Source organism: Schistocerca serialis, chromosome 6 (genome assembly GCF_023864345.2).
Source record: "Schistocerca serialis cubense isolate TAMUIC-IGC-003099 chromosome 6, iqSchSeri2.2, whole genome shotgun sequence".
Classification (NCBI taxonomy): domain Eukaryota; kingdom Metazoa; phylum Arthropoda; class Insecta; order Orthoptera; family Acrididae; genus Schistocerca; species Schistocerca serialis.
The window spans coordinates 95,903,056-95,923,134 of NC_064643.1; the positions used below are offsets into that span (position 1 = coordinate 95,903,056).

The 20,079-nt window shown below is 41.4% G+C and overlaps 1 protein-coding gene across 1 annotated transcript in view; it reads right to left on the reverse strand.

Moving 5' to 3' along the window:
* LOC126484650 (alkaline ceramidase) overlaps positions 1–13,078 on the reverse strand; it is a 28,218-nt gene extending 15,140 nt beyond the window's left edge. The window contains exons 1-4 of the mRNA XM_050108240.1: positions 12,921–13,078; positions 12,711–12,829; positions 12,337–12,593; positions 11,209–11,346 (exon numbers count right to left, since the gene is read on the reverse strand). Of these exons, the coding sequence (XP_049964197.1) occupies positions 11,209–11,346; positions 12,337–12,593; positions 12,711–12,803 (488 nt within the window). The 5' untranslated portion in view covers positions 12,804–12,829; positions 12,921–13,078. The remainder of the gene's footprint in view (positions 1–11,208; positions 11,347–12,336; positions 12,594–12,710; positions 12,830–12,920) is intronic.
* Between the last annotated feature and the right edge of the window lie 7,001 nt (positions 13,079–20,079).

Here is a 20,079-nt window from a genome sequence, read left to right on the forward strand (position 1 = left end):
AAGAACAGAAAACAGCAAAATCGTCCACAAACAAGGAGCACTGGGCAGGACTCCGGATAGCGGACGTGATACTGTTAATGGCGACGGCAAAGAGGGTGACACTTAAAACGCTTCCCTTAGGAACACCATTCTCCTGCACATACAAATCAGATAGCACATTACCAACCCTATAATGAAAGAGGCAGTGGGAAAGAAAGGACCGAATGAAGGTGGGGAGACGACCACGAAAGCCCCACTCATGGAGTTGATTGAGGATATGGCGGCCCCAAGTAGTGTCATACGCCTTATGAATGTCAAAGAAGACACCAAGACAATGCTGGTTACGTAGGAAGGCCTGCTGGATGGCCGCCTCAAGCAGGGTCAAGTTGTCAATAGTTGAATGACATCTCCGAAAGCCACACTGAGAGTGGCTAAGGAGCTGCCTGGTCTCGAGCAGTCATACCAGGCGACGGTTGACCATGCGTTCCAACGTCTTCCCGACACAGCTCGTCAAAGCAATACTTTGATAACTGCTGGGATGCGTTCGGTCCTTCCCCGGTTTGAGGAGAGGAATCAAAATCGCCTCCCTCCACGAGTCAGGGTATGTGCCGGATAACCATATCATATTAAAACAATTCAGGAGAACTTCCTTGGATGGCAGCAACAAGTGCTGCAGCATGCTGTACCGGATTTGATCATGACCAGGCGCAGTATCATGAGCCACAGACAGCGCTGAATCCAGTTCCCACATTGTGAAGGGGCAGTTGTAGGGTTCAGAATTTGGAGACCGGAAGTCCAAGTGACCCCTCTCGATGGCAGTTCGGTAGCGGCAGAAATCTGGATCACAGTTAATAGTGGCGGTAGCTTCCGCAAAATGCATGGCCAGTGTCTGGGCAATGTCTCTCGGCGCCGTGAGGAGACATTCCTGATGCAGCAATGGCATGACAGGTAGTTGGCTGCGTTTCCCGGAAATCCTCCTGATGGCTTCCCAAACGTTCGTAGAATTAGTGGAGCAGGAGATGGAGTTCAAGAACAATTGCCATGACCGTCGTTTGCTCTCTTTAATCACTCGCCGCGCTTTGGCCCTTGCCACCCGAAAGGCCACAGGATTGTCAGCTGAGGGACGGCACTTGAAGCAGCGCAGAGCTGCACGGCAGGCTCGGATGGCGGAGCAGCACTCAGTGGTCCACCAAGGGACAGGACGCCTCTTGGGATGACCAGATGACCGTGGAATGGACAATTCAGCAGCATGGGAGATCACGGCTGTAACATGGTCTACCCATTCGTGGACGCTGGCACAGCGTTCCAAAACAGCCAGTTGGCTGAAAAGTGTCCAGTCAGCTCTGCAGAGGTGCCACTGAGGCGGCACTGATAATGCCACAGCCTCATCCAGGAGGCGAATCCAAAGGGGGAAGTGGTCACTAGAATGGAGGTCAGCAACAACCTCCCACAGAGCAGAATCCGCGAGCCGATGACGACCCGGAAGCAGTACAGAAATGAGTGAGAGCACCAGAGTTGAGGATGCACAGTTCTTCAGACAGCAGGAGGCTTTCCAGAATGCAACCCCTGGGGCAAGTAGTCGGAGAGCCCCATAAGACATTATGAGCATTGAAGTCCCCCAAAAGAAGAAATGGGCGGGGGAGTTGGCTAATAAGGTCTGTGAGAGCCTCAGAGTCTATCACATCCTGAGGTGGTAAGTAAACTGAACAGACTGTGAGCCTCCGACCCACAAGAAGGTCAACTGCAACTGCTTGCAAGTCTGTAACGAGAGGGAGCTCAGATGAGGGGTGCATGTCACGGACAAAAACCGCAACACCACCCTTTGCCCTTTGCCCCGTCAGATCATCTTTTTGATATACGGTATAGCCCCGTAAAGAAGGAGCATTAGTGGCTTGAAAATGTGTCTCTTGGAGACATAAGCACAAAGGGCACACTCGTACAAGGAGTTGTAATTCGGCCACATGCGTCCTGAACCCATTCAGGTTCCACTGTAATATGGGAGCCAGTGATTAGGGTGGCTGAACTTTCACCCTTCCTCTGTGCTTCAGAGGAGAGCCCGCACTCGCCAGAGATTTATTCCTGGGGCGAGAAGATCGCCCCCGGTCGACATCAATGTCCATCAGCTCCGATGACGACCCACGGGAGATGTCAGACAGTACGATGGCCTTGTCATCGGACCGACCCTGACTAGTCTCCTCAGATGGCAAAACCTTCACCTTCGGCGTCTTTGTCTTGGAGGGCTTAGAATGCAGAACCTTGTCAACAGGTGAAGCTTTACTCGCCTGGGCAGAAGGCGCCATAGGGGGAGAGGCAGGAAGTACCCCAATGTCAGCAACCACAGCCTTGTCCGACGTAGCAGGGAGAGCCACAGGTTGCAAAACAACCACAGCAGCACAAGTGCACTGGCAAACGCAGGTATTAGTGCTAACACTAGCAACCACCGTTTGCGTAGCAACAGTGGCCATTTGTACCGGTTTCTTCAGAGCGGAAGCGAAAGATGTTGTAAACACAGGAGGTTGCATGGCCTTAAAGAGCTTCTTGGCCTCACCATAGGGGATGCGCTTAGATGTTTTAATCTCCTGTATCTTCCGTTCTTCGAGATAGATGGGGCAGACCCGGCTCCAGACAGGGTGACTCCCAGAGCAATTCACGCACTTCACAGGCAATGAACAATCGGCTCCTTCATGGGCAGGCTGACCACATTTACCACAAGTGGCTATCCCATTGCACCCCAACGTAGTATGCCCAAAGCGCTGACATTTAAAACAGCGCATTGGGTTGGGGAAATATGGCCTTACTGGCAAACGTAAGAACCCCGCTTTAACATGCTCTGGGAGTCTCGGGCAACTGAACGTGAGAATAAACGAGTCGGATTTGACTAGGTCCCCATCGACTCATTTCATAATATGCTGCACATCAACAATACCGTCATCAGGCCATTCAGATTTTAACTCATCTGTGGGGACATCCACCAAGTCCCTACATGTCACAACACCCTTACTATAGTTCAGAGTGGAGTGGAGCTCGGTCTCGATAGCATACTCTCCGAGACAGGTTGCTTTCCGAAGAGAAGCGACTTGACGGGAACTAGAAGTCTCAACTAACAGAGTCCCATTGCGCAGTCGCTTCACAGATTTAAGTGTTCCTGCAATTCCCTCAAGACCCTTGTGGATGTAAAAGGGAGAAACCCTCTCAAAGCTACCCTCCTTCCGTTTAATAATCAAAAACACATTCTGATTATCAGCATGTGCTCTGTTACGACAGTCTGATAAATTTCAATCAACATCAGGCACTGGAGGACTTGCAGCATGAAGTCGCTTCTTCGATGGGGTGTATTTTCCTACCAGTGGCCCACCCAAGCCACTGGTAGGGGGAAATGTAGAGGTCGAAGGGTCCATTACGGTCCCACGAGCAGCTAGGGAACTAAAGGTCCGCTCAGACAGAGCTCCGCGTGCCTGAGTAAGCCTTATACAACCGGGGTGCGGCAGGTGCCCCAGAGGTTGCCCGCTTGCGACTGTTTCACCCCAACAGCCATACATCTCATAGGCGCGGAGCACACCGGAAGATTGAGGGGTTTTTATAGAGGTTGTCCTTCCTCGCAATCCAGACGGTCAAGCCAAGATTACCATTCCCGCAGCACACAACATTCCACCGCCGCGCCATACGGTGGTCGCTGAAGCATGTCCGGGGGTTACGGTGAGAGGAGACTGGCGGCGCTGACCAGTCCCCAGCTCAGGACCCTGGGGTCGCCAAGCCCGTACTCAGCAAATGAATGCTGAGCCCCTGGGGGCAAATGTAAAGATGTAGAGGCATATATCACTAGGGGTAAGATAGATACTGCCTATAGAAAAATTAAAGAGACCTTTGGAGAAAAGAGAACCATTTGTATGAATATCAAGAGCTCAGATGGAAACCCAGTTCTAAGCAAAGAAGGAAAGCAGAAAGGTGGAAGGAGTATATAGAGGGTCTATACAAGGGCGATGTTCTTGAGGACAATATTATGGAAACGGAAGAGGATGTAGATGAAGATGAAATGGGAGATATCATACTGTGCGAAGAGTTTGACAGAGCACTGAAAGGCCTAAGTCAGAACAAGGCCACGGGAGTAGACAACATTCCATTAGAACTACTGACAGCCTTGGGAGAGGCGGCCCTGACGAAACTGTACCATCTGGTGAGTAAGATGTATGGGACAGGAGAAAATACCCTCAGACTGCAAGAAGAATATAACAATTCCAATCCCAAAGAAAGCAGGTGTTGACAGATGTGAAAATTACTGAACTATCAGTTTAATAAGCCACAGCTGCAAAATACTAACACGAATTCTTTATAGACGAATGGAAAAACTGGTAGAAGCCGACTTCAAGGAAAATCAGTTTGGATTCCGTAGAAATGTTTGATCACGTGAGGCAATACTGACCCTACGACTTATCCTAGAAAATAGATTAAGGAGAGGCAAACCTACATTTCTAGCATTTGTAGACTTAGAGAAAGCTTTTGACAATGTTGACTGGAATACTCTCTTTCAAATTGTGAAGGTGGCAGGGGTAAAATACAGGGAGCGAAAGGCTATTTACAATTTAAACAAGATGGCAGTTATAAGAGTTGTGGGGCATGAAAGGGAAGCAGTGGTTGGGAAGGGAGTGAGACAGGGTTGTAGCCTAAGCCCGATGTTGTTCAATCTGTATATTGAGCAAGCAATAAGGGACCGAGAAAAATCTGGAATAGGAATTAAAATCCATGGAGAAGAAATGAAAACTTTGAGGTTCGCCAATGACATTGTAATTCTGTCGGAGACAGCAAAGGACCTGGAAGAGCAGCTGAACGGAATGAACAGTGTCTTGAAAGGAGGATATAAGATGAACATCAACAAAAGCAAAATGAGGATAATGGAATGTAGTCAGATTAAATCGGGCGATGCTGAGGGTATTAGACCAGGAAATGAGACACTTAAAAGTAGCAAATGAGTTTTGTTATTTGGGGAGCAAAATAAATGATGATGGTTAAAGTAGAGAGGATCTAAAATGTAGACTGGCAATGGCAAGGAAAGTGTATCTGAAGAAGAGAAATTTGTTAACATCGAGTATAGATTTAAGTGTCAGGAAGTCGTTTCTGAAAGTATTTGTATGGAGTGTAGCCATGTATGGAAGTGAAACATGGTCGATAAACAGTTTAGGCAAGAAGAGAATAGAAGCTTTCGAAATGTGGTGCTACAGAAGAATGCTGAAGATTAGATGGGTAGATCACATCACTTATGAGGAGGTATTGAATAGAATTGGAGAGAAGAGAAATTTGTGGCACAACTTTACTAGAAAAAGGGATCGGTTGGTAGGGCATATTCTGAGGCATCAAGGGATCACCAATTTAGTATTGGAGGGCAGCATGGAGCGTAAAAATTGTAGAGGGAGACCAATAGATGAATACACTAAACAGATTCAGAAGGATGTAGGCTGCAGTAGGTACTGGGAGAAGAAGAAGCTTGCACAGGATAGAGTAGCATGGAGAGCTGCAGCAAACCAGTCTCTGGACTGAAGACCACAACAACAACAACAACAACAACAGATGCAAAATTACCCATTTTGAACAAAGCAAGGACGAAATAAAAAGCAGATCAGCACAGGCAAAGCTTCTTCTCTGGCCAAGATAAGTCTTCTAGTATCAAAAATTGCGCTTAAAAGGTGGAAGAAATTGCTGGGAATGTACAATTGGAGCACCATGATAGTGAATCATGGATTAATGGTTCAAATGGCTCTGAGCACTATGGGACTCAACTGCTGTGGTCATAAGTCCCCTAGAACTTAGAACTACTTAAACCTAACTAACCTAAGGACAGCACACAACACCCAGCCATCACGAGGCAGAGAAAATCCCTGACCCCGCCGGGAATCGAACCCGGGAACCCGGGCATGGGAAGCGAGAACGCTACCGCACGACCACGAGATGTGGGCAATCATGGATTATGAAAAAACCAACAGAGAAGAGAATCAAGGTATTTGGGATGTGGTGGTATGAAAGGATGTTGAAAATTAAGTGGACTGATAAAATAAAGAATGGTGACAATCTGCACAGGATCGGTGAACGAAGAAACATATCGAAAATTACGACAAGGAGAAGCGACAGAATGATAGGACTTGTTTTAAGACATCAAGGAATAATTCCATGTGCTAGAGGGAGCTGTAGAGGGTAAAAACTGTAGGAGCAGAGAGAGAAAGGAATAAAGTGCTACTCTGAGGTTAAGAGGTTGACACATGAGAGGAATTCATGGTGGGTCACTTCAAACCAGTCATAAGACTGAGGACTCCAAGCAAAAAACGAAAAAAAAAGTGTCTTGAAAGGCCTGACCACCAAGAGTGGTAGTTAACTGGACTAACACATAACAAGAGAGCCATGGCACCTGGTGGGAAATATACTATCATGTGCAAATGATTCGCTCACTTCATCACACTTACTAGTGACAGTACCTCTCGCCCAAAGACCTCATGATCATTTTTGTTGTGATAACATTCTTCACATTTGTACTAGTGGGAGAGAGAACAACATTTTAGGAGAGTGACCTGTCCCAACTTAGGTGGTCTTGTGCAACATTGCTTAATGTCCACTTTAACAAGTGAAGAGGCAATTTTTATGTGCAGATACACAGCATAACAATGGATTTCTCTTTCACCATTAACAGTGGACATCTTCATGGAAACATCTGAGGAATCTGTACTTCATTGCAGACTACTGAAATCAAAATGCTTGCTTCAGTATGTTTTGAATACCTTTGTAATCTGCCTGCATGTGGAAAGAGAACTTTGTCAGTTCCACCGGTATCCCTATAAACAGCGCCAAAACATTCACTTTACAGTGGAAATAGAGAAGAAAGATGTGTTGCCATTTCTTGACACTGAAGTGGACACCACTAGATGGTACACCTGGATACACAGTGCACAAGAAGCCCAAAAGCATCAGTAGATATCTACATGCTACATCCCACCACTACCTACAGCAGAATAATTCCGTACTGAGTTAAGAGGAGTCACTGAATGTGTGAAATGCAAAGCTTGAACTGCAGAAGCTGTGAACTACTTTAAGAGTTAATGGGTACAGCAATGTAAGCATAAACAAAATCATGACTTCAAAGGACAACAGCAAAAGGCTAAAGCTTTATGAGAGGCCATACACACTAAAATCAAAGGGTACATTGGTAACGTGATTTGTGGATGATTACGGGAAGTTATAATGGTAGAACAGCTGATTTACACTGATGAGGCAAAACATAATGACCACCTGCTTAATAGCATGTTTGTGCAGCCTCGAAATGAAATACATCACTGATTCTGTGTATCAGGGATCCAAGAGTTTGTTGGTAGGTTTGTGGAGGTATGTGGTCTATGCACAGTTCATGTAATTTGTGTAAATAATGGGCCATTGATTTTCATATGCGGTGATCGCAACCCATAGCAACAAAAATGAGTTCCATAAGATTTACATTAGGCAAATTTGGTCACCAAGACATCAATGTAAGTTCACTATAATGCTCCTCAAACCACTGTAGTACAGCTCTGGCTCCGAGACATTGACAGTTATACTGCTGAAAGATAACATCGCCATTGGGGTAGATATCAAGTATTAAGGGATGCAGGTGGTTCGCAGCTGTCAGTGTGTCTCCGCGTACTATCACAGGTCTCTTGCAAGCACAGGACAATGTTTCCCATAACATAACAGCACTGCATGTTTTGAGATGCCATTCGCCTCAGATGACTGTGTTTGTGGAGGTGACCAGTGACCTAACATAGCAAAAATGTGGATTACTCAAAGAGCTGACTCATTTCGATTGATCAACAGTCGAATCCCAATAGTCCCGTGCCAACTGCAATCTTAACTGACCATATCGTTGGGTCAACATGTGAACACATAGGGGTGGTCTGCTGCTGAGCTCCATGTTCAGCAATGTACAATGATCGGTGTGCTCCAAAACACTTGTGCTTGCACCATAAACTGCGCTCTTTTGGCAGCGATGCCACAGATCACCATCTATCCTACTTTACAGAGCAGACAAGCCTCCGAACCCCATATTCTGTGAAGAGTCCAAGATTCTAGCCATTTAGCACCTAGTGGTAGTTTCACTGTTCTTCTACCTCTTTCCGTAAATGCTCACAACAGTAGCATGTGAACATTTGACTAGCTTCACCATTTTCTAGATACTCGTTCACAGACTTTGCATAATAATAATCTGGCCTATGTCAAAGTTGCATATCTCAATGGAATTCCCCATATGCAGTCCATATCTTCACTAGGAGATCCCTGTCCATGTCTGTTCTGCTTATATATTTATGTTACCACATCACGTGCCCACAATGCCACCAGGCGGCATCCAGCATCACAGTAGGCAGTAGCCATAATGTTTTGTCTGATCAGTATATATAGCCAGTGATGTTTTCATTTTGATCACATGAGGAGTATTAAATATTCAATGTAACAACAACCTTAATATGCTATGTACTAGAGAGCTATCAAATTATTTTTTTGGAGAATCATCTGTGGGTGCAAAAACACACAAACACAAAATTAATAATTTGCACCAAGTTTTCATTTTCTACTTTTGACACACACTGGTGTTTCTGTCATTGATATGCATTGATCAACCAGAACATTATGACCACCTACCTAATAGCCAATATGTCCACCTTTGGCAGACAACAGCAATGAGGCATCATGACATGAAAGCAATGAGGCCTTGGTAGGTCACTGGAAGGATTTGGCACCACATCTTCACACGCAAGTCACTTAATTCCCATAAATTCTGGAATTCTGGGGAGGGAGGCGATCAGTTCTGACACCATGTTCAATCACATCTGAGATGTGTTCGATCAGGCTCAAATCTGGTGAGTTGGGGGGCCAGCATATCAATTGGAACTCACTACCTTGAACCACTCCATCACACTCCTGGCCTTGTGGCTTGGTGCATTATCTTGTTGAAAAATACCACTGTCATCAGGAAACATGATCATCATGACGTGGTGTACGTGGTCTGCAACCAGTGTATGGTACTAACTGGCCATCATAATGTCTTGCACAAGCTCCACAGGACCTGTGGATGGTCCCTGAATGTTCCCCAGAGCCTCCGTTAGCTTGTCTCCATCCTGTTGTACAGGTGCCAAGGAGCTGTTCCCTGCAAGATGACAGATTCGTGCTCTTCCATCGACATGATGAAGAAAGTATTGGGATTCATCAGACCGTGCAGTGCTTTGGCACTGTACCACCACCCAGTGCTGATGATCATGTGCTCATTTCACTCGTAGTTGCCGATGTTATGGTGTTAACATTGGCACATGCAAGAGTCATCGACTGTGGAGGTCCATCGTTAGGAGTGTTTGATGAACTGTGTATTTAGACACACTTGTACGCTGTCTAGTATTAAAGTCTGATGTTAGGTTCACCATAGTTCGTTGCCTGTCCTGTTTTACCAGCCTGCCCAGCTTACAACGTCAGACATCTGCAATGATGGGTGGCCACCAAACCCCACAATGTCTGGATGTGGTTTCATCTTGGTTTTGCCATCTGTTGAAGACACTCACCACAGCACAATCTGCCCTCAGCCAAACTCAAATTGATCATGCGCCTTCCCCATTCTACACATGGACAGGTGGCACTGCTATTGCCTGGACAGGTTTATATCAATAGTAGGTTGGTGGTCATAATGTTCAGGATGATCAGTGTATATACTTGCAGGACACTGGATGCAAATAAACAAGTAATAATGGAAAATGAAAATGTCAGTTTCCATCCTAACCTACACTTCTGGCTATGCTACAGATCAATCTGTCATTTCAACCGAGATTTCACTTTCTAATTCACTGTCTTCGTTAACACTCAATGAAACTGTCACCTCCCAACCTAATTTAGACCTTGGGTAACATTACAAATCAGTCTCTCACCGTAACATAGATTCTGCCTCTGAGACGAAATCATTAATAATATTTCAACACAGACTTTGCAAAATTGCTGTGTTGTCAATCAAAGAACTCTTACAAGCATCAAAAGCAGAAAATGAAGAAAGAGTGACATACAAAATATGATTAATCCTATGTTAGTGGCATGAAGATGGATCTAGTCAACAACTCTTCACTGGTGACCACATACTATCCCCTATTGACTGTCTGAAGCTTGATGTAGAGTTGCCTTTCTGTCTGCTCTGTGCCATGAACAAAGCAACCACTAAACTAGTGCTCATGCCAGGAATTTATGAGATCTGCTGATAGAGTGCAGAGTAATTTACACGGGAGAGGCAGAAGCAGCATGACTAAAGGAGCACGAATATCACATGCAGCATCATAAATCCACAATGGCAGAGCACCAAATTAATGCGGTGTACACACATAGTTCAAGGAAGCGCACTTGCTAGCCAGGTAGCCATTAGCTTCAAGAGAAAGTTATGAGAGGTCATCGCAACAGTCAAGAAGCCCACGAGTTTGAAACGTGTTGGTGGTGACAGGCCTCGATCATCGTGGCTGCTAGCAGTAACTGGTATATGAACAGTCTTGAGGCTGAAAGCACTTCTGCGGAAGGTACATAACATACTGACCCATACCAGTCACCACCTACAGAAGCAGCACGATCTCACAACAAGCAGCTCCCTCCTGATTCACTAATGTTGGACAGTAAAATTTCATCATAAATTACAGTCAACAAAGAGCGTCAGATTCCTTTCTCTCCATTCCCAACATCCAGTCATAGGCCACATATTATTTTCACTTCTTTTAAGGAATCAAAGGAACAGGAGTGATTATCTTGAGCAACAAGTCAGGCAACAAACATTTAATTGTAAAATCTTAGATATTCCACCAAATAAAGGACTGGTCTTTTTCATTCAGTGAATTTACTGGAAGGGTTATTTTGTCATAACACTGTTATATCACCAGTACTGATTGGAATTGGATAAAAGTGTAGGAGAATATTTCTGCACAGTAACTGTGACATGGAGCATCAACATTCTATTCTCTTAAGAAGTTAATGTGGAGAACCTATGCAACCAACTCACAGATATTATAGGTAATGAACTTAAGTGGTTCCAACAGTAGTACTATGGGCACTGTATGAAAGCAAAGAGTGTTTCACTACAGATTCATACCAAGCCAAAGTCTTCCTGTGAAAAACAGAGTAAAGCCAAAACAAGAGTGATGACACCTGTGTGTTGCAAGATCTGAAAGCAAATATAAACATTTACATTAATGGTCATCTGCTTACCTCTTCAATTCATGTATGAGCAAGAAAAAGGCAGGAATTCCAAGTGTCATTAGTGCAAATGCATTTACAGCTGGGTGTAGAATTGCCAGGCCTGTGGCAAATATTGTCATAACTATTGCTGCCAAGCTAAATAGCTTCCTGTAATTCAATCAAATCATCATGTTATTTCACAGTTATTTATTTAACCTGTACAACTCTCTATGCATTTAAGACTATCATTCATCACACCTTAAGTGAGAAATGGAACTTGTTAAGCAGTGCAATACTATCGTGGATAATTCTAGGTAAGGTACATGGTTTTTCATTCATTATAACAGGTGATCCAAATTATGTATTTAAGCATAGTAACTTTTCAGTGGGAGGAATGAATAAATTAGGGTAAGAATTGGAGTGGCAGGGTATCTCAATGCAACTATGAAAGATTTTTGACAATGAAAGGCTATCAAATGGAAGAGTGGTAGCTCTATACAGAACTAATTATATCTCAATGTTGACCTACAATTATATATTATTTTGGATGAGAGTGAGTAAAGAAAGAGTCAAATGTAACACAACTGGACTTTTTTGGCCAAGATTATTAAAGACTGCTTGCTGAGAGTAAATAACTTTCACATTCTTTTTTCCCAACTGCTAACAAGAGAGTAGTGTCAAATGAGACATGCTCTACAGTAGTTGTTTAATAGGAATTGCTCAAACATGCAATTCTACAATAAATTGATAGTAATGTGTCAGATTCACACAACATTTGTCAGAAAAACACAAAATTAGATAATATTTTCTTGCTTATCATTGGCAATCTCTGACCTCTTGATATATCTCATTAATAACTGTTCAGTACATCTGCGAAGTGTAGTGCAGTGGTCATGGGTGCAGAATGAAAGGAAGGAATGATTTTTTTGGTCTATGAAACTAAGCTATATTACAGAATTTACAGACATGGATTAAAATTCTCATTAAATTGTAACCCTTAGAATCTGTCATGACTTTATAATACAGTATCCCTGTGCGACGAATACATCCCTTTAATAAAATTTTAACATCCAAAAGTCATCCTCCCAATTATTTTCAACAACAGATTTAATAAGGATCAATAGCCAGTATCACGAAACAAAAATACGTTATTTTTACCTGTCATTCTGAAAGAAATGTGGAAAGAACCTCCTTGGGAAGAACATGGCAAATGCTGCCATGAAAACCCACAAAATTGCGAGTTCATCCAGCAGCTGCCCAATGAGACTAAGTGTAGCATGAAAATACGCTGAACTAAATCCAACGACGATCAGTAATACCCAAATGACATTAATTCCTGGATTAACAAATCTTGCATACTCTCTGAATAAATGCATTAAAAGTGGCGGCAGGAGAAAGAACAGCACGTTACTGAACTGCAAAGAAAAATAAAATAATGTCAAAGTGTCCAATATGCATAACAATAGCAGGAACAAAGCATCTGCCTGCATTTAAAATATAATCAAGGTTTTGAAAACACTACTGGTACTAACTGTATTAACGAATTCGGCGATGACAGGAGATATTAAGTAATTTCCTTCACACCAGTCAACAGGAGAACTACCAGGTTCCAGTGGCTGCCACATGATTTTGTCGACAAAAATGTATTTTTCTGTAATTATAAATATCGTGTGAATTCACTTACACAATAAAAGCAAGAGCATTTAAGAATGAAGTATCCGTACCTTCAGACATATACTTACGCAACAACAAAAAAGTCTGCAGTTACTTCGAACCTGGTTAACCCTTCAACACCCTGCCAGGTAAAAAATCGCCTGGCTGTGTGTCGACGCTCTTCTGCACGCCTTGACGTTTTCCTTTGTGTCGAGCCTGGCATGTTATCGCAGCAACAGCTGACTGTAAACATTGCGATGTTGCCATTTTGCACAACAGCACGTGGGCTACAGTTGTCAGTTGATGTTCAAGGTCGCACAACACCCGTATGGCGATCAGCGTAATATTTGCGTATTCATGCTTCAGAATATACTCATAGTCTTGTTGAAAGTATCATTAATATAGATTATTTCGTGAGTTCAGATCGTAGAAGATTAATTGCTCTGGATTATTAATCAAATGACGGGCCGTTAAATGACAATTTTTCTTTCTTCCTATGGAATGTTAATCAATACCTGTATACTTTTCGTGTTCAGTGAGCAATAAACATTCTTATCCATTTATCAAAAGGGAACTGGTTAATGCAATTGCAATTTTAAACATGTTTTTCAATCTTTTGTCACGGCATACTGCTTCAAGGTTACCCACCCGGTAGTACTTATAGACGCTAGTCGCAGCGATTTTTGTTTCCAATTGTTATCCATAAGCAACCAGCATGTCAGTTAAAAATAACTGAAATCAATTAACTGTTCAGCTAGTTGCTGAAGTTTAACAGGTGATTTTGTGCAACGTATTTTCATGGATCTGAGACAACTCGAGGACAAACTGAACTGAAAAAAAAAAACACCTAAGAGGCAAACTTGCTATTTTGCCAGATGCTTTATTTGCCTGTTAGTATTTTTACATGCTATCCCTGTCATCAAACAAAATATTTAGAGACTGTCAATAATAACAAGCAAAAGACACAAGGCAGATATACTGGATACCGTAATTAAGTAAATGGCAGTAATAATAAATAATCACATAATAGCTCAATTACAAGATAAATGCAGTACGTATTAGGTCAATGAGAAGGGCAATAAATTAATTAAATGACAAAACAAGGTTATATAATATATAATACAAGATTATATAGTACAGTCTACTACTTATTTGTAGTTCATTGGCGTAAGAAATGCACAGTAGGTCATTTGTCACACACTCACAGAAATGGTGAGCAGGGAGAAATCCTTTACTTTTCTTCCTTTTTTTTTTTTTTTAATGCTTATTTTAAATTTATTTATTGGCAGTTTCAGGTAATTTGTTGAAATAGATAAGACCAAGATTTATGGGTCTGTGGGAAATACCTGTAACCACATAAAATGAGGTGCACATCATTTAAATGTACAGAATTGTCATTTTATTATTCATTGTCTAAGATACACATTCTTGTTGATGACATTGGAGAAGAAGACACAAAGAGATAAAAGTTTGTACCAAAGATAACAAGTACTACAGTCAGTTGATGGACTGATTATTCACACTTAGCCCCCACCCCACCTCCTATGCCATCAATGCAGATTGCCTGGAATGCAATGAGACAAAAAATTTATTTGTCAGCCAGCTTCAGTTTAATGACCTCTTCATACACTGGGCTTGAAAACTGTTGCTGTGGCTTCCTGACTTATCATATGTTGTGTGTTGGCCACTGCATTACTCAAGTCAGCCTAAGTTGATCCCCGACTGTTGCAGTGGGCTGGGCGCAGCAGCTTCGCTGACGCACCTCAACCAATCAAATGATGCGATTTTGTAATCGGCTGTATGGCAACACATCAGCATTGTTACAGCTCTGTTGACAGCTACTGTTTTTGTCTGCAACTGTTGGTGGCTCACAGTTGAAAGCTGGCAAGAGCACTGTTAGATGTAAAGGATGATCTTGCACTGGCTCAACTATAGTACTGCAGTGTCAAGGGCTATCATTGCAGAAGTGCACATGTGTCTGCTGCTAGTGTTTAGTGGGTGAAGTTTTTCTCTTTCCACCTCGTTTTCATGACAGACTAAATTTCAGCACAGCAATTATTCTTTAACCATGAAAGTCTTCTAGATCACATTCCATATGTTTAGATTTCACCCTAAGTGTGTGGAGCTTCTGTATATTTGTAAGTAACATCTCAGACGATGTGAAATGCTATCAATATTCATGCTCATAACTGTTGTTTACTGAGAATTGTCGTAGGCATTAGTTTCCCATGTTCTCTTTACCTTGCTGTAAGCTAAGCATCTCCATATACCAGTTACTAAGCTGCTGTCAGCTGTGTTCTGTAGTTGTATTTTCCTTAAATTTGCTGTTAATGTATAATGAGCAGGGAAATTCTTCCTCTTCCTAGCTTTATAGCCCTTAATGGGCTTGGTCTGCTGTAGGACATTTGTCCCTGTCCAGTGCATTGTGTCTCCAACCTCTAACGCCAGTAATTTTTCAGTCTTCTTGTTCATCAACCAAGTGTCAAAATCTTGGTTTTCTCCTGCTTCTTTGACCCACTGGTTTTTGTAGCACTGCTATTTTTGTTAGATTCTCATGTTCCTTATGGAAAACATGCCCAATCTGTTTCAGGCAGTTTATTTTAATAAACTTTATGATTTCAAGTTCTTTATATAATCTGTAAAGTTCAAAATTATACCATCTATTATGTTCTCCATCTTTGGTAGTAACCCAATAGATTTTGTGTAACACCTTTCATTCAGAACATCCTATTAGCTCTTCACACTGTTGTCTGTGTCCAGGTTAACACTGGACATATTGCAGTTTTATACAGCTGACACTTAGTTCTTCTGGACAACCCATAATAGCGTTTATTAGCTAGATAGATGTGCCACTTTATTTCCATACTAATATCATACAGTGATGTTATCAGAGTTCCCAGATAGACAAATTTGCTAACAGATTGTATTTAAGACTGGTTAGTTTCTAATATTATATTTAGTTTAGATTAGAACAGATTAGATTACATGTACTTTTCGTTCCAATTTATCCATAGTGAGGAGATCTTCTGGGATGTGGAACATGTCAGAAGACAAGAATACACAGTAAATATTTACGAAATAAGAACAGATATGCTAATGTACCTTCCACAGATCCCAAATGAAATTGGATAATGATGTGTATTTGGTCAAAAAAGACAAACTCTTAATCATATGGTTATAATAGAGGGAAACATTCCACGTAGGAAATATATATCTAAAAACAAAGATGATGTGACTTACCAAATGAAAGTGCTGGCAGGTCGACAGACACACAAACACACACACAAAATTCAAGCTTTCGCAACAAACTGTTGCCTCATCAGGAAAGAGGGAGGAGAGGGAAAGACGAAAGGATGTGGGTTTTAAGGGAGAGGGTAAGGAGTCGTTCCAATCCCGGGAGCGGAAAGACTTACCTTAGGGGGAAAAAAGGACGGGTATACACTCGCGCACACACACACACATATCCATCCACACATATACAGACACAAGCAGACATTTTTAAAAGGATATAACACTTGTCACCAAATGTGAAATGTTCAGTATACTTAGGAGCATATGGTAGTTCTTAAGCAATTGTAGCTACTCATCGTTAAATAAAAAAATGAAATAAAAAACATTTTAGCGTACTTATCTATAACGATTGCATTAGTGTACAAAAATTGTACAGAAGTCAGGTTGTACACAGTATTAACATTATGTGATATTATTAACAACATACAGTATCAATTGGTTCTGCTAAGAATTCTGGTCGTATTATTTGAATGTTTTTGGTTTTAATGATGTTCACTTCCAGACCCACTTTTGCTGGTGCCACCAGCATCCTATGTTTCTTTAGCAGCTAGATCTGTTCATGCAATAATATTAACGTCATCTGCATAGACCAGAACCTGCACCATTCCACTGTATATTGTGCCTGTTATGTGCTAGGAAATTGGAACCTTATATGGGTTCATTGTTATCAGCAATTGTTAATGTCCATGTAATAGTTGTTTCTTCATTGTCAGAGTCATAAAGTAAGTGATGAAGACTTATAGGCCACATCAGACGAGGTACACATAATTTAAATGTTCAAAACTATTTTTTTTTATTATTCACTTCACAACATACACATTTTGTTGACAAAAATAAAAGATAACTAGACACAAAGAAATAGAGATAAAAGCTTTACCGTAGGTAATGCACACTGCAGTCAACTTTTGGATCAGTTATCCCCACAGGTCTTTGTCAGCCTAGCATACAGAATGTTAGCTATGTTCCCACTTCTTGTGTTGTAATTGTGGATTGACCTCCTTAGATCTTATTGCTTAGGTTTTCTTTAACAAAGTCAAGGCAGCTAGATACTGTCATGACCCTGTTTGTTTGTTTATTTATTCATTCATTCATGCAGGGATCATCTCACAATGATACAATATTTGTCATCATAATACAATGAAAATAAAAGGTTCATACACGTGTAGAATATGTATGTACGTTTTTATATCTAAAAACAAAGATGCTGTAACTTACCAAACGAAAGCGTTGGTATGTTGATAGAGACAACATACCAACGCTTTCGTTTGGTAAGTTACAGCATCTTTGTTTTTAGATATATTTTTCCCACGTGGAATGTTTCCCTCTATTATATTCATATGTATGTTTTTAGGAGGATAGGGCAGGTGGATGTTCATTGTTTGAGGTAATCTCTACACAATGTAGCTCATAGCGTTCTTTTCTTATTTCAACACTAATTTTGAGCCTATAGAATTAGCTTGCCCAATAAGGCAATTCCCATGTCATGTATGGGACGTTATGATGAAATATATTTCATTTCTATTTATAGTGCTGAAATGCCGTATTTTCTTCCATACCAATTGTGGTAACCAGAATTGGACATGACCAGGAGGAACTGGCCAAGTGAGTGAGGGCATCGACTGTAATTTGCCGACAACCACAGAAAGACAACAGCAATGGATGGGCAACAAAGACAACACAGCAGAATGACAAATCTGAAAACTTAACCAAATACAGAGTCTAAACATTAAACACATTAAAAACATAAACTTTAAATACAATGGGAAGGAATGAAGCAGTTGGAATCATATCTTGTGTCACTAATCAAAATGGACATGAAATGTTGCATGTTTGTCTTACAGAGGAGACATTTATGAAGCTTGAAAATGGAACATTTCACAACTTCATTGTGACATTTTATGAAGTAACATGAAAATAAATACTCTTCTTCTCTTTCTCCTTCTCCTTTGCCCTTTTCTGTTTCTGTATGTGATCAGCACTGTTATATGGTTTGAAGCAATTTTACTGATAGTTGGTGGCCAGATGCACTTCCTGATGCCACCATTGCCTCCCATAATGGAATTTGTGTATCTCATCTGTTTGTATCTAACATATATCTCATTTCCGAGTCTGAGAATATTTTATAAATGTTTGCATAGGGGGTATCTGTGGTAGTACATGGCTAACAGCCCATTTTCATAGGTGGATATGGGAAACCATGTAAAACAACATCCAGGCTGAGTGGCTCACCAGCCATTATAATTTATCTGTGAGGTAGATTTGATCTGGGGCATACTCGTCTCACTGAATTCCAGAAGCAGTGCGCTAATATGTTTTGCTATCTGGCTGGCTGTGAAGACAAATACTACCATAACTACATCTACATATATACTTACTGCACAAGCCCCCACATAGTGTGTGGCAGAGGGTACCTTGTATTACCACAAGTCATTTCCATTCCTGTTCCACTCACAAATGGAGTGAGGGAAAAACATCTGTCAATATGCCTTGAGAACATGGTTTAGTTGTTCGTGATCCTCCTGGCCTCAGTTTATTTTAGCCCCTGCATCACACCTACTTCCAATCCTGTCTCCCGACCCTAACTTCACTCATTGTGCACTACTCTCACTTCTCCATACTCTTCCTTTTGATTGAACTGTCTCAAGTTGAGAAATCAGAAGAAGCAATCTGTTTTACTTGGTAAAAACTTTCTACAGCCAAGATCACATAAAATTTCTTTATTTACAGACAACCGGTTTTGACAGACATTGTTGTCATCTTCATGTCTTCAAAAATTTTTGTTATAAAATGTGTTCATTTTGAGTTGGACCTCACACAGAGTTATCGCATAGATAACATGTAGCGCACCATATAAGGATTTGTTCTAAATAAAACATTTAAAATCAAAAAGCACCTTGTGCATATTGTCATGTCCATGTATGGGTTGACAATTATTGGACTATATGAAAAAATGTAAATTAGTTAGAAATTATGGAATGCAGACACTTTATTCAACATGTAAACATCACTAAAGATATTTGGATTTATGACAAGGTCGATATGCTTGCCATCATAGGCAATGATGTGGCACATTCTACACCACCCACTGAAGCGTCGGAACATCAATGCTGTTGATGACATCCTGAATGGCTATTTTCAGCTCAGCAATTGTTTTGGGTTGTTTCTGTATACCTTGTCTTTAATGTAGCCTCACAAAAAGGAGTCACATGTGTTCATATCTGGAGAATATGGTGGCCAGTCGAGGCCTATGCCAGTGGCCTCTGGGTATCCCAGAGCCAGAACGTGGTGCCCAAAGTGCTCCTCTAGGACATCAAACATTCTCCTGCTTTGATGGGGTTGAGCTCTGTCTTGTATGAACCAAATATTATCAAACTCAGGGTCACTTTAGATAATGGGGATGAAAACGTCTTCCGAAACCTTCAAGTACCATTAAGTAGTCGCTGCGCCATCAAGCAATATCACACCGGTTATTCTGTGACTGGATGCTACAGACCACACAGTCACCTGTTGAGGGTGAATAGACTTCTTGATTGCAAAATGCAGATTCTCAGTCCCCCAAATGGGCCAATTTTGCTTATAGGTGAACATATCCAAATGGAAGCGGGTTTCATCTCTAAACCAAACCATACTACTTCCCATTATGTCCTACAGCCAACCGTGCAGTTTGAACATCCTAACACAAACTGTTCAGAAGTTATGATGATTTTATTTCATATAGTTCAATAATTGTGACCCACAGATCATTGTTATATCATAAAAAACACAGTACACAATAAAATACACAGTATTAGAGCAAGCAGATGGGCTATTAAGTATTTTATTGTGTAGTGTTTTTTTTATAATGTAACAATCATCTGCTGAGTGCTACAAGTGTGGATATGGTCATGTGCATAAAGTGCTTTCTGATTTTAAATGTTTTATTTGTGACAAATATTTATATAGTGTGCTACATTTTAT